The 15,447-nt window shown below is 40.3% G+C and overlaps 1 protein-coding gene across 6 annotated transcripts in view; it reads right to left on the bottom strand.

Moving 5' to 3' along the window:
* The window catches only part of PCNX2 (pecanex 2), a 154,348-nt gene that overhangs the window by 32,478 nt on the left and 106,423 nt on the right, over positions 1–15,447 (bottom strand). For all 6 annotated transcript variants that reach the window (XM_063390483.1, XM_063390480.1, XM_063390478.1 and 3 more), the window contains 2 exons: positions 11,971–12,029; positions 9,411–9,626 (listed from right to left, as the gene is read on the bottom strand). In XM_063390483.1, the coding sequence (XP_063246553.1) occupies positions 9,411–9,626; positions 11,971–12,029 (275 nt within the window). The remainder of the gene's footprint in view (positions 1–9,410; positions 9,627–11,970; positions 12,030–15,447) is intronic.

The following is a 15,447-nucleotide window of genomic DNA, read 5'->3' as shown; positions in this document are numbered from 1 at the left end:
CAGAACTTACTCCCCACTGAGTTTGTACATAAACCTCTTCCAAGGGACACATCTTGCACAGGCCTTCTGCCAGAGGTTCAGTATCACCCCACAGACTGCTGACTCCATCACCTTCTAAACAGACTCGACAGGAGAGGAAGGTGTGAGACACTGCACTGCAGTTCAACAGCTCCCTCCCCACCAGGACCAACAGACCTGTTGTGTCACTGTAAATGAGAGAACAATTTGGCTGTGTTCATCACCTGAACATTCAGCCAGGAAAGAACACAGTGCCAGCTTCAATTCCCTGCAGTCTGCCAGCACCCCAAAAGAGAGCCTGGAGCAGGGCAGCATCCCAAAGGCCTTTCTGTGGAGCATGTTGACAACTGCTGTGCCCTCGCCTGTCTGTTCCAGTCCCATCACAACTCTCTGGTCAACAACCTGTGACCTTCAGTTTGTATCAACAGCAGAAGTAGCATCTAGAATATTCCTTTCTCACTAAGAAAAACCTTTAAAAATACAACAAAATATGCTAAAGTATGGGTTATCACTTCTTTTTGTTGCCTGTGCATCTGCTAAAATGTGTGCAGCAAGCAAAACATATAAGTAAAAGAGAATAGAAAAATCTGAAGGAAATGTCTGAGAAAAAACAGGATCACAGCCCCAAGAGATGGAGGAAAAAGATTCAGTATATTCCAGTGTTTTCTGTTCAGTTTTCCATGAATGAAAATTTACACTGTGAACCCACTGATAAGCATTCCTCCTTAGACTTCAGGGACATACAATATGAAAAATTATTAAAAGTCTTCAGGTCATCCAAATATAAACATCTTGACTTTAAATACTGCCAAGTACAGAACATGACTTATTAGGCTGACATTTCCAGTTGGACTGGACATGAACTGGACTGCTTCTGCTTCATATTTCACAGATTTCTACATGAATTAACACTTACTGCTCAACAGCAAAAAAACCAAGAACTGCTCTGGGTCAGCAGATGCTTCTGTGAAACCAAGTCAGAAGACATTGTACTCAAATTAAAGCAGGGAAAACATGCCTTTGTAAATTGCTTGAAAAGAGTAAAACAAATGCTCCATGCTGGTGCTGTTACTGCTGATGTTATGATTATTTTTGAAAGTTTAAAGATCTTTCAGCATTACAGTGAATTTAAGAGAAGACACATCTTCATGCCAGGTGCAGAATTAAGTATTGCCAAATGTTTGCAAGTAATGAAAAATGAAAACCACAATGAACAACTGTCCTTGATCCCTCTACAATAACAGGATTTAAAGATGCCTTTGCTCAGTCTGTGTAACTATTTGTATATGTATATTTTTTTTTCTTTTGGTATGGAAATATCAGATTTTATTTCTATGGAAGGGTTTAGTCTCTGTACTACCTCTTTCAATAAATGCCAAATATTACTGCAGTTTCTGTAATTACTAGTTTTCTTAGGGGACATATTTTGTAAAATAGAGGCCCAAAGAGGCTGGTAATGCAAAGAAAAAGTGAATTCAAGAGACCCTCAATGTTTAAACTGTCATCACATGCATAACAAACAGGACATGATGGCAGAACATTATTTGTATTTTTAGCTAATTCTACAGGTTAAAATGGCTCCAAGTTGTCTTTGCTAGGTAATTTTAATCAGCTAGAGTTAAAATTATGCTACAGGGGGTGCAATCAATGTTGAACTTGAGGAGCAAGCATCATTCTAAGAGGAACTGTGTTAATACAAAAGCTATGGGAAACAACCAAAGGAGTTCATGTGGTTGTTTTATCGACTTATTCCAAAGAATGAAATCGGGGTGTGCTCTTCAGCATCTGGCAAACATGCAATTGATTAACAAAAGCTGTTTGATGGACTTGGGCACTACCACCTTGGGGATTTGGGGACTTCACTGCTTGTGGAGCCTCTGGGGTATCCCTCTTAATTTTATATCTGTAACCTGAGCCATGGCCAGTGCTCTGACAGAACACCAAATCCTCATTCCTGCTGATTACTATTTCTAAACAACATCTAATAAAAGGACTCAAGTCCACAAAGACAACATTCAGGCTTGATGCTCAAGTGCATGTTGGTTCCCTCCCAATACTGCAGTCAATTCTAGAACAATTGCCAGTAATTTCCTCTCATCTTTAACGGAGCCTCGCTTTAGCCCTTAATACACTGGCTGGATTTCAGTGCCAGATTGGCATTTTACTGTAGAATTTCATTTACCAGAGCATACATCAATCCTGGTTCAGTACTCCACACACTGGGACCACAGAGACTACGAGCATGTGCTCAGCTTTATGCATTGAGCCAGGACACAATAAATGAAGTCAAGCATTTGTGTTTGTCTTTTACAGAAGGCTGGCCCTGGACTTTTTTTGTATGCTATAAGCTGATGACTTAAACAACAATTTTTATATTGCTTCTCAAAAAATTAGCAAGTTCAAGCAACTCTGAGAGAATTATTCATAAAACCAAAGAGCAGGGAACAGAACGTGCATTTCACTTCTGCAATGTAATTAAGTGTAGTACCATTAAATATTAAAATACAGGAAAATGTTTTCACTAGTAATTAGTCATTTCAAAATCTGAGGGAAAACATTTTTTTACACTTCTTTCTGCAGTAGAAGGAAAATAATCTCGTGCACTTCACTCAAGTTTAGTCATTCACTCTGACCCTTGCTAGTAGAGATATGACCAATTCATTTGTAAGATATCTAACATTGGAGGGTTGCCAAAAATCCATCAATGTAAAAAACATGTGCCAGCTGAACAAAGCAAGGTCAGCCTGTGTGAGCTCAGGAAAAAGCCAGGGTGAGAACTTGGAGCTCTTTGTATTTTCCTGACACATCAGGATTTGAGGACAGACTTGTGATCTGCCAGAATGATTTGACCTAAATGGAAATGAGAAAACTGAAACTGAAGACTAATCTTGCTTCAAGAGGACAAAATACACCTAATTGAATGATCACCCAGCCTTCTAGAATTAAAGGCTGAGACCATAGTGTGCTTTTGAATTCAGCTGTGAAAACTCAGGGAGTGAAAAGCATTTTCCAAGTTCTGAGGGGCCAGAAAGAAAAATCCATTACACAACCACATACTAGAAGTATTCTAGGAGCAGTTTGAATTTCCATAAAACACATCAGTTTAACAACACATCCAGAACAGGGACTAATTATTGTGGCTGAAGGTAGCAACAGCTTGAGCACTGAGGATTGCTGACAAACAAGCAACCAGGATGCAAATCTACACAGAAAGGGCTCATGCCCAGGGTAACTCCTTTCCTAAGCCATGCAGAGGTCTCTTCACAGATGACTCCACAAAAATGCCTGGCTGCCCACCATTTGTTTGGCAAAACCAAGCACAAGAATGTCTTACAAATAAATGCATTACAGTAGAATTATCTGGCTGTACTTCAACAAGTTTATGCTGCAAATTCAAGTATTCCCAAATTCTGATGGATAAGGCTCCTTCTCAACCAGCATTTCTGCTCAGGATAGCAGTTTAACAAGCAGTAAGTTATCAAACAAAAAAAGCACAGTGATCATAATGACAGCCACTGGAAGGCCATCCTCTACTGAAACATGCATCAGATATGGTTCTAGAAACACAAAACCCCAAATACTTCGAAGAGGAGAGAACTGAGCTCACAAATGGAAAGTCGTGAACATCTGAATTAGACGCATTCTGGAAACCTGAAACTTTTTAGGCTCCTTCCTGCTCTTTTGCTTGTGGAACTGGGATAAAGAACAGACTTTATAAGTTCTGATAGTCTCAGCTTGTTTCAAAGAAAAACTTCTGGACCTAAAAAACTGTAACAATTCCTCAAATATCAAAGCTGTTAGGTATAAAACAGTGCTTTGGCTTTCAGCTGCTTCAGGTGCTTGTATGTATGAAAAACAGTCTGGTTTTCAAGCCAGATCAGTTGCTATAATAACAGGCATCCCCTCTCCTCAGAAACCTTTCCTTTTCTTGGCCCATAGAGACACATTAAGAAAAGCCACATGGAGATGACATTCTTTAAAGATGTTTGTTGTTGAAATTGCAGCTACGAAATACCACAAAAACTCCTCATGTCACATCTTTTGCAGCGCAATGCAACATGCAGTATTTTGGTCTTGGCAAAGATATTTTCTCAGTAAAAAGGTTGGACTACATTTAACATTTTCCTTCCTTCAGAAGTCTTTTCCAGTGCCCCACAAATACACATAAATTGTGAAAGGAAGAAAAAGGAAAAATGACATCAAATATTTATTCTAGTAAATGCTACAGAAACTATTCTAAGTCTATTTGAAATTTATAGATGGCTTCCACTGTTGGAGCATCACTGTACACCTAGAAAGGGCAAAGGGAAAGGAAAAGGAAAATCACAGATTTCCTGCATTTAAAGTATCCTCTTCCCTGTTTCATGCTGTTTTCCCCAATTAAATCACCAAGATTAACAAAACCCCTTTGCATACTTTTTATCCATGTTTCTAGTATTTCCAAGAATTGTGTCCCGCAGTCTTTGTTCTTTCCCACAAATACTGCACTTTTGGTTTTTAATCTTTTCTCCCAAGAGATGTGTCAAAAAATGCTGGTTTTCTCTGAATTCTTTGTAATTTATCAATACCTTTTAATGTTCTGAACATACCTCAAGTGTGGTCTCAGGAAGAACATGAATGTGGGCACTTTTACTTCCCAACAGCCAGAAGTGATTTATAAAAAAATAAAAGTTGCAACCACTCCTTAAATAAAGAATGATTCTTCCTAGTGCTACAGAGCCTTCAGACACAAAAATCAAACACAAATAAATATTCCTTACACTGGTAATGTACTTGCTACTGTAATAAAACTGTGCACCATACTCATGCTGCAGAAATGAGTAACTGTCCTTATTAGACATCACTGCTGTGCCTAGAGCACACAGCCTGAGCTGGCTGCTTTCATACACCATTTTGTGTGGGAAATAAGCTAGCTAGCACAGAGAGAGCCCCACAGGCAATCCCATCCTGCTGCCACAGCTGCCTGCCACTGTGTACAACTACATCTGTGTCTGCCCTGCACTTCTTGCCTTGATCCATCTAATGAAGTTCCTAGTGAAGCATGAATACTGCACGTGCAACATGAAGTAACAAAAAAAATCACAGTAGGGATTTAGAAGTTCATTAAATTACTGAAGAACACTGTACAGGAGTTAGAAAACTGCTCCTGAAGACTTCAGCAACACCATTAGTAAGTAGTTTCTACACATGTAATGCCTAAATAAATATCCTCCAAAAGACATTTTGCAGACACAGACTAAATAGGAAAACATTTTAAATCTCCCCTGTTCTACAGGGAACTCCTGAGAGGGGGATATTTTTGATATTGTTTCTGCTTGTTCCCTGACTGTGCTTTTTCCCATCTCCTCCTTTCAAATTAAATGATATGTTATGTATTTCTCCTGGCAGGCTGCTTTTAGCATTCCACTGTGGTGTGGCACACACAGCAGAGTTACTGGAGGGCCCAATTCCCCCACATCACTGTGCAGCTCCTTGGAGGTGTTCCCCTGGTTTCAGCTCATTACTGTCTTCTCTTTACTGTCCAGAAAGGAGGACCTGGGCATTTCCTGTCCATGCCTGGAGGTCTTGAGCCTCCCCTCCACTTTACACTCAGGATGAACAACACAATGGAGGCACATCCCATTGCTGTCCATAGAATGGAAGAGCGGAAAACTAATTCATCCAAGGTGTTTAATAAGAACAGGACTAAAGACAGATAAAAGGAATCCCAGATTTGCTGACTCTCTTCTTTCAGTCTGCTCAGTTTGATGCTGCCTGCAGGCATTTGATTGGGGTTGTTTTTTCATTTAAAAGCTGAGACAAATGCTTCTATTACTAGCAGTTAGAAAGGCATCTGGATCAGTCACTTACAATGCCAAATCTCAATTAGGATGGACTGCAAACTGAGGAGGCAGCAAGTACTTCCTGCCACCGTACACTTAAAATTCAGAAGGCTCTGTGACCCCTTCTTCAGGCACTACTAGTATTGCCAGCACAGCCTTTCAGCCATCACAACAAGAAACAGGCATAGGAAAACCCAGAGCTCCGCAATGCAAATATTGCTTTTGGTTTAGTCATAAACAGAAAACAGTCACAGAGAACACTGTTGTGATTCACTCATTTCCAAAGCAAACACAGATTTCCTATTTAAGGAATAGCAGATTTTTGGGGCCCTCAATTAGAATTACTTGTCTGAAATTGAAGTTAGGCAGCCAAAGCTCAGAAATTACAGATTACAAGTTCCTCCTCTAGCCCATTTCTCCCTCTTGTGGGAAACCATTCTGCACAATGAAAGGAACTGGGGTCCCCTGAAAAAAACAATGTATGACCAGACAACTAAAAATAGGAATGCAGGATGCCCAAAGCAAAGTCTGGTGCTTAGTAACTGCCAACTTGACTTTGTAACCCATCAGCTTCTTCCAGGGCAGGTCCACAAACTCTCTCACTTCTGCAGAAAAGATTCCTACTGTATTCAGTATTCAGGCTGTATTCCAGCCCTTTCCAAGATTTGAAATGGGGAAGAACATGCCCAGCCACACAGGAGATGTCTCTTGGTAGAAGCCTGCTCTACCTTCCTGCCCCTGTAGGCATCAATCCTATTCAAGGGAAGGAGCAAAGAATGCCTTCCAAGGCAGAATTTCAGTCTCAGCTTTCACACAACTTCCTTTGAATAGCCTTGGTTCATCCCCTTATAAACTTCCGCATTCAGGTCAGCTCCTCTGGCTCCTTTTAGTCAGACCAGTGCCTGAGTGCCTGGGCACCCCTATGGCCTGCAGCCCCACCAGGGCAGGTCCTTGTTGGCAGAATGACCAAACCACATACAGAAAGGGCACATTTCTTCAGCATAGTTTATTTAAAGCTCACCAGCCCTCATGGGTTACCTGGAGACACAAACAACCTTCTGGTGTCAGCACAGCACCTCAGGAAGTCTCCACTGGGCACACAGCAGATTATCTGCTCACATTTTGGTGTCCATGAGACTTTTGTTATAGTCTGCCTCAGGCAGATCCAAGCATCCTTATCTGGCTTGTGCTTGGCTCCTCTCCGGGCTCCTCTGCTTCTCCTACTCCATCCTTAAGCAGGCTTGAAATCTGTGTGATTTCTCTGGCACTCATTCCACACAGTCCAGTGGGGTTCAGCTCTCACACGCATAGCAAAAGCTACACGTTTGAGCTGGGTTTGTTTCAGGTAAGTTCCTTTATTCAACCCTACATGGCTTCTCTGCTCCAGGCCAAACAACAGAATGGCAATGCACACACTCCTAGTTTCTGTTCCCATAACAACTCCTCTACCAAATACTCTGAAAACCAGAGAAAATCTCCTTACATACCATGTCTGTGAGGACACAAAATAGCCACAAATTTTGTCTTATTCTTGGAACAGGATTATCCACTGGGTTCAGAGAAGAGATGGAGTCAATTTTTCTCTTATTTGCAACTACTTCCTCCTCTAGTATTGAGCAGTCTCTTCCCCCAGTGATACTCTGAGGGTGAGGAGGCATAGGTAACTGGATTTGTACTGAGGATGAGATAATAAAGCTGAAACCACCATTTCCCCACTCCTCTCCACCTCCAATAACTGGCAGTACTTTCCAGTTCAGTTTGCTGCTGCTCTCTTGGTCCATGCCTGTCAAAGATTCAGGTAAGAAAGAGGCTGGCTGCTTTGCAGGATGCCAGCCTCCCCCTGAGGAGTGCAAGAAAGATGGGGAAAGAGGATATTCCTCTTGAGACCTCAGCTGGCTCTCAACAGCAGTCCATGAAAGACATGTGAGGCTGTGGGGCTCAGCCCCAGCTGAATTTAAAAACCTGTTGCAGCTGGCAGACATGCTAGATCTATTCACAAAGTAAAACAGTATTAACTACAGTTAATTAACACTGAACAGCATTAGGCAATCTGCATGGAAAGGTCAATTTTCAGACACATTTAATTACTTAAACTGTGATTTTAGGGAATACAGAGACGCCTCGACAGGTGGCACACTGCAATTTTTGAGCTCTGCTCTCGGATCCAAGTGCCAAATGGCACTTGCTGGCTCTGAATGATCCTGGCTCACAGTCAAAGAAAGTCTTCCCAAACCACTTTGCAACAAAACTCTCCAGTTGTTCCCCATTCAACTTCCAGTTTATTATGCCTGTCTGCTAGTCTTGAGCATCCTCTCATATGCTTTCATCTTGTTTCCAATATTTACTTTACTTCTACTGCCTGGCAATGGTGATGATGGAGAAGGACCTAGCAGTAAGGAGCAACTGCACAAAGGAAAAACCACGTCACAAAACTCCTGTAATTTAAGTGGGAACGAGATTTCTTTCTTCTGTTTGTTTCAAATCTCACACTGAACTATTTTAACGCAAAAGGATGATCAGCAAAGATAAATTTTGGAAGTTAGACTAAAAGTACCTAGCCCTGACACAGCAGCACCACTGCTCACCATGGGGATACCCAAGGAGAAGATGAATACAAGAATACTTGCACAGATCTCTTGGAAGTTGAAGCAAGCCTCACAACCACACATGCATGACCATATATTCCTCAACAACCATCATCCAATTATGAGGCTGATAATGAAATTATCTTTCTTCCTTTCCAGTTGTTTTTCCTCACAATTCGCATTTCTGAAGAGGCATCTCATGAGGTACTACAATACCAAGCTGTTTCAGGCATCTACTGTTTTCTTTCCATGTAACTTTGCTGAGGACACAAGACTGTTATCTTCATCCCCACTACACAGGAAGGAAAGTGAACATGAAGCATTCACCACAACCTGTTCAACATCCTACATGGAGTCTGTCACAGAGTCAAGACTTGAGCCCACACATGTTATTTCCTAGTCTAATCCTCCCACACTTAAGTGCATTCAAAGAGCCAGTCTGTCGCTTATTTTCTCACACTCAACCTTGTTGAAAAGTCACCTTGACTACACTCTGTTCTAGTGCTGTTCTAGTGTGACAGAGACCATCTCAGCACTGGCTTCTTGCATGGTTTGACACAGGATATTTTCTACGGCAGGAGCCTTGTTTTGGTGGTTTTGGTTTTTTTTTCTCCCAAAGACAGGGTTTTTTGAGTTTAACAATTTTAAGAACAACTCCAGTTTTCACAGTTACGGAAGCAAATAAATAATCTGAAAACATAACTAAGTATTATGCAAAAGACCTGTGAACCAAGCAAACCACTCAACGAGTCTTTCTGAAAGTTTTATGAAACTGCAGAACATGGCTTCAAATTTCTTATCATTTAGATTTCAATGCAACATCCTTATAATGACACAACAAAGTACCAAGCTTTCAGAGACAAGTATCTGTAGAAAGAAAAAGGTGCTCAAACTTTATGTCCTACTATAGAGTTGTGATAGATTAAAAAGACAGACAGGATTTATTGCTGGTTTTGTTGCTATTTAAATCATCACGGATCCTTACCTCGAAATTCGAGCCCTCTGAGCTGAAAGGTGACAAGGCCATTTCCAATTTCGATCAAGTGCACAAAGGCATTTAAATAATCCGATGTCAGGATAAAACAGTCCCCTGTGCTGTAGTTTCCCCAGCGGCCCAGGATCAAATCTCCACAAAGAGATTCCTGCAGAGATCTTGTCAAATGCTCATAGAAAATGGAGTTGAGATTATTGTCATCATTTCCTATAACCAGAGCAGCACACATTTGTAAAAAAAAAAAAAAAAAAAAGATACAAAGCCATTCTGCGTAAAATTTTATGTTATTTTTCATTCCTACTTAAATCTTCTTCCTCTAGCTATATAATATCTTCCTGATACTTTATACAATCTACATTTCCTAGGTAGCCCTTCAATGAATGAGGTTAAATATGAATATTGTAAATAAAAGATCACATTAGTGATAACATATATTTCAAACTCAGTCAAATAACCTCCATGATTTACAACAGGAAGAGCTTCTTGGCTTCACTTAAAAGTCTCTGTAATACTGTGGTAATGTCTACATACTATTCTTAATCTAAAGAAACAAAAAAATCATTATTACTTCAGAATATATGCTTAAATTCCCCCAGGAATTTTTCAAGGCTTTGTCCATGAAGAATGTGTTGGTACTTAACATGAGGATACTTCTTTTAAAAGATTTTACTTGTATACTGAGTAAGAATGAAACACTCACCACTAGAATTGTAGCTTTGTTTCAATTTTCACCACTTTAAAAATTGTTCAATTACACATTGCTTGGACCAAATGTCCAGGTGAAAAACACCTCACCACAGTCTAGAAGTGTCATAAAGGTCTGTGGCCTTTAACTGTTTTAAAAGGAGCACTTTATGATGGTGATTTGTGAAAGAGACTGAATCCTTCACTAATGCTAACATGGTACCACATAATCCGACGTGATGTTATTTTGTGCTTGTACTCTTTTACATAACATATGCTTGATATGTTAAGCATAACAACTGCTTTCCTCTTCTGTAGTGCATCAGTGTGCCACCTTCAACACTCCTAGAATGCTGGTGCACAAATACAAGTACAAACCAACATCTTGTAGGTGCCTTTGTATGCATGGGAGTGTACGTGGATACAGACGTACAGGCAGTCATGCATTTTTATGTCTGTGCATAATTAGGAGGAGATCTAACACAGAGGAGGAAAAACCCAGAAGAGGAGGCTTGCAGAGGCTATGGCTCCCCCTACAAATTGCTCCTTGATACCAGAGGAGGAGAGGGTCTGTAACTACACTGCTTTTTGTGCCCGTAGCCATTACACACTAGCCCTGGTATGTTTGTCCATGTGTGCCCATGTCCATGCAGACACACTCACCTGTGCACCTTCTGGAGGGGTTTTGGTCAAAATTTAAGCAAGTCATAAAATGAGTCTTTTAAGCAGATACAAAAAAAGGAATGCTTTTCTTGAGCTACAGGGTTTAAAACATAATTCACCTATTAGCATATATAACAATGCTAAACGTCATTGCTATCAGATGACAAAATGGCCTTGGGAAAAATCTTAGCACTCTGCCTTAAATGATAAATAACTAAAAGGCACTATTCATGCTTCAAACTATTAATATCTCTCTTGACTCCTGGATTTAACACCCTGGATTTAATCCATTTCTGCTTGAAGATGTGTATTTGTTCAGGTTTATTTGTTCATGTTACTGATGTAATGGATAAGGATAAAAAGGGTGTGGGGGGTAAACCAGCAATAATTAAAATGTAAACTTCTAACTCTACCATACAACCCCAGCCATTCCTGTGGTAAGATAAAATTTGCCACAGAACACTAAAGTGAGAAAACCCCATATATTAAACCTTGGTCTCTCTCACTGGGATGGGATTTTGGCATCTGGCATCAGCTCCCCCCACAAAGGGCTCTGTCCCACCAGGCACTGAAGAGTGTCAGCTGATGTACTGCATGTTCTCTGTGTCCACTGATGTGCCAAAAACTGTTCTCACTTCCCAGTCTCAGAGGAACCACTCAGTGTGGGTGAGTTGCTTTGCATGGCCACAGATTGGTGTTCATTTAATGCACTGACACCCAGGAGAGCAGCCCACATCTTTCCTACTTCTTCTTCTTGCAAGCTGTCCAACTTCCCTTCTCCCCCCTCTCAAAAACATTTCTCTCCAGGGAAAAGGAGATACCTGTCAGCCCAAACTGCTCTAGTGGTAGGAGCACCACTAACTTGCTGCTTTTTTTTTTTCCAAAACCTTTCCCTGTCCTCAGCTGACCTCTGAGAGTCTAGCTAGGGTGGCTGCTGCATATTCCACACAAACCCCAATGTTACGATTAACCAAGCAATTGGCAGCCCAGCAGTTCTGTCTCATCAGTCACACATAACTGAGGAGTAAATTTACCCATCGGGTCACACAACTTAAACTGGTGCTCTGCTACATTTAAAATGCTCTGGTTTGCACACACAACATTTAAACCCTTTCATGTTTTCAGCTTTCCCAGCAAAGCCTCACCAGTGTAAATACATCACATTTTGCAAATCAAGCAAGACACCCAAGTTCCCAGGCCATACCTGCATCTTTTTCAATCTGAATTGCCAGTCTGGTGTTGGAATGGTCCGATCTTTTGGTGCTGGAAATAAAGGCATGTTTACAGCAAATTCTTCTTCTTTTTTTTTTTTTTTTTAATAAACAATTCTCACAATAAACACTTTTTTGTTTAATACATCTCTTCACTTTGTGTTTATATAATTAGGCAGTTCAGACTAATCCCTTCATCAGGCATATATAGTTATTTCTAGTCAGTATGGCTACTGATATTGTAGCTTATCAGCACATTCTTTCTGCCCATTCTGCACAGTCCGTTCAGAATTTGTACAATAAGTACAACACTGTGTACCTAAATAATTGAACTGACTCCAGAAACAGATCAGCCACTGAAAACAGTGAACTGAAAGAATATTTAATCAGTCTTTCATTCCTCCTAAGCCTTAAGGAATACACTCGGACCCAAGGAGTTCTTTGGTTGAAAACATTTCTGTGGGTGGGTGTGTACCCTCTATGGAAAAATAACAATACAAAAATACTTTACTTGGTTTCATATTTAGCTAGGCAGCAACAAGAGAGTCCCTGGTCATCCCTATTGCTTGAAAAAGAGTAAATTAGAGAGCTTTAGTTCATACAGGCACTAACCCTGTCACCCTTATAAATGGCACATTCCCTATTCAGTATTTTCACTACAGCAGTGGAATATAAACAACACAGGAAAAATGATTACAAGAGAGAAAGCAACTAAAAAGGTAGATTGGATTGAGCTTTTATTACTACCTGTAATAAAAGACACTGTTAAAGTTGGAAAATAAGGAATGAGTGAATCACTGTGGGCCAGCATGTGTTAAACAGAGGAGAATGATTGTTGTGGTGAGTAGGGATATTTAACACCAAGTCCAAGGCATCTCCCAAGCACCCAGGGGTACTTGGGGTACAAGTGGAACTCTGACTAATAAAAATGCTATAGTAAATGTCAAAAATGTCCCTGAAATACTGCTCTGGTATGGGTATATTGGGACTTCAGGACACTTCATTAAGAATATTGCCTCAGCAGTTTTGCGCTCAGTCACAAGCCTGAACAGAAGATCTGTCTATCAAATACGTAAATATGATCTCTCATTCCTTGGAAAATGAGATTAAAGCAAAACCAGGAAAAGGCCCAAACAACAGTCAACATCAGTTTACGTGTGACAGTGGCAAGGGCCCCATCTGTAGGAAGGCCTGCAAGCACAGGGGAGAAGAGCCACAACAGCACTTTCCCTGGCATGGGATCCAAGGGAGACCCCCAGGTGTGGCCCTCACAGTGTCCCTGGTGGAACTGCAGCGAGATTGGCAGGGCTGGGTGGGACTGGCTGGGGTCCAGCTCACAGCATGGGGAGCACAGGGCCCAGAGGAGATTCTGAACAGGCTGGTGATTGGCCAGTCAACCTCCACAGCCTGAATTTAACAACTCACTGTGAAAACCACAGACGTGCCCGAAGGAAGACAGAACCAAAGGGAGATCACGTATAAGGGAGGTTTCAAACAGTTTAAATAACACTGAAAAAGGCTGGTGTAAAGATAATGTTGTCTTTGAAACACAGCAGAGACTCAGGATTTCGTCTGTAAGTTCATGCTGAATCCAACCAGGAGAAGAAGGATGACACTGACGTGTTACAAAGTCTTTTCATCCACTCCCTGCAGCTTCCCCAGAAAAGTTGTGGAAAAGTGACCAACAGAAAAATTGCACACAGGTTTCCATGCAGTAGACAAAAGAGGAACAGATTTGCTTTAGTTCTACCTCCTATCAAAAGCAACTGATATTCTTCCTTAAAAAAGCATGTTCTCTAGTTTGCAAAAAATACGATTGAGAAAATAAGTCTTAATTAAAATTATTTGTAATTAATATTAGTATATTATCTACATAGATTAACATTTTATTTGAGTATTATTCATCTTCCTGCTTCTGGTTAGCTCAGCTCATTGTAACTGCAATTATCATTTCCTATTCAACAGAAAATTGCAATGGGGGGAAGGGCCTTCTAAGCAGTTTAGAATATAAAGAATCATTTTACTTTTAAAAGGTTGTCAGAATTCTTCCACCCCGATATATATTCACTGCATACACAAAAGTAAGCACAAACATTAGGTTGTGAATTGAATCAATTTTCTCTTCTCAGCAGAGAAGCACAGCTGATTTCCAAATGCGTATGTTTTAAGATTATGAGACGCTTTATTAACTTTCAGTCCCTCTGAAATCAGTGTGGTAGTGTAAGGTAAAAGTTAATACTATTCTTTACCCCAGTTTCTTACCATTTCTGTTCTGGAGGCATATTGAGACCCATAAAATCAACCAATACTTCAGAAAATTCTAATCTATAATAAACAGGAATCCTTTTGCACAGCATGCAGCTCTATTTCTTTCCCCACCCCTCCTTATTTTTTCCTTTGACAGAAAGATGCGTGAAATAATCAGGGGAAATCACAAGTGCTTTGGGATACTCCAAGAGAGATGATGCAGCCTGATTGGGAAAAGGGGAAGGAAATAGAACATCTCTCACAAACAAAAAACCCCAACAAAACAAAACCAGGCTCCATTAGGGCTTTGTTTAAGCAGCTAAAACATGGGCCTTAGGACATGAGATAAGAATTTACCTTTTCAGACACTACTAGAAAAACTCAGATCTTTATGCAGCTAATATGAGACATACTTTTGTTTCATCTTTTAAAGACCAAGGGTAATATAAACAGTTTATAAAGCAAACTTCTATGCTGACATTCAGCTTTGTTGAATAAATGCCACCAGGTAATCAAGCCTGGATTTTAAAAGTCTTCTACAATTATTAGTAACCAAAGCTGTGTTTGTATCTTCTTGAAGGCAATGGGAATTTGCATTGGATTAAACTATAATCCACTACACCTAACAATCAAACCAGCAACACCTTAACTTCTCAACCAGGACCTCTCACTGTGAACTTTTGGGATTAGAAGGTGATTTGGGCTTTCCTCCAGTGGCCTCTTGTTTTATATTTGGTTGTTACCACTCATCCAATGTGATAATTAGTTCAGTAATTGAATTTCTTCCTGAACTGCATTATTCTATGCAAACCAACTACAGCTCCTCCAGCAAATGCCCTAGAGGAAAAGTGATTGTCTTGGACTGTCTTCAGCTAAGTCTTCAGCAATTTTAAAGCCAATATCCTGCTTAGTTCTGAAATATCTACTTCATGCTCTTTTAATCCCCCATTTACATGGACACTGGGATAACCCACCGGTTTGTGTAGCACTGCTCATGTCATTAAAATTATTGCTTCCCCTTGCAAAAAAGTTAAATCACTTCCTATTATTTTCCTTCCCCAAAATACTGCCTGGAAATTTTTTTTCTCCCACTTCAGTTTCCCAATTTCCGTAGAAAGACAGAAAAAAGGCTGAGGGGGAGTAAGGTAGTCTGGAGAATACAGAGAGTATATTGAGAATCAGGTAAATTGCGGAAAATAAATAAATCATTGCTGATTTGATGC

Source organism: Prinia subflava, chromosome 2 (assembly GCF_021018805.1).
Source record: "Prinia subflava isolate CZ2003 ecotype Zambia chromosome 2, Cam_Psub_1.2, whole genome shotgun sequence".
Taxonomy (NCBI): domain Eukaryota; kingdom Metazoa; phylum Chordata; class Aves; order Passeriformes; family Cisticolidae; genus Prinia; species Prinia subflava.
This window is presented reverse-complemented; position numbering and strand designations above follow the sequence as displayed.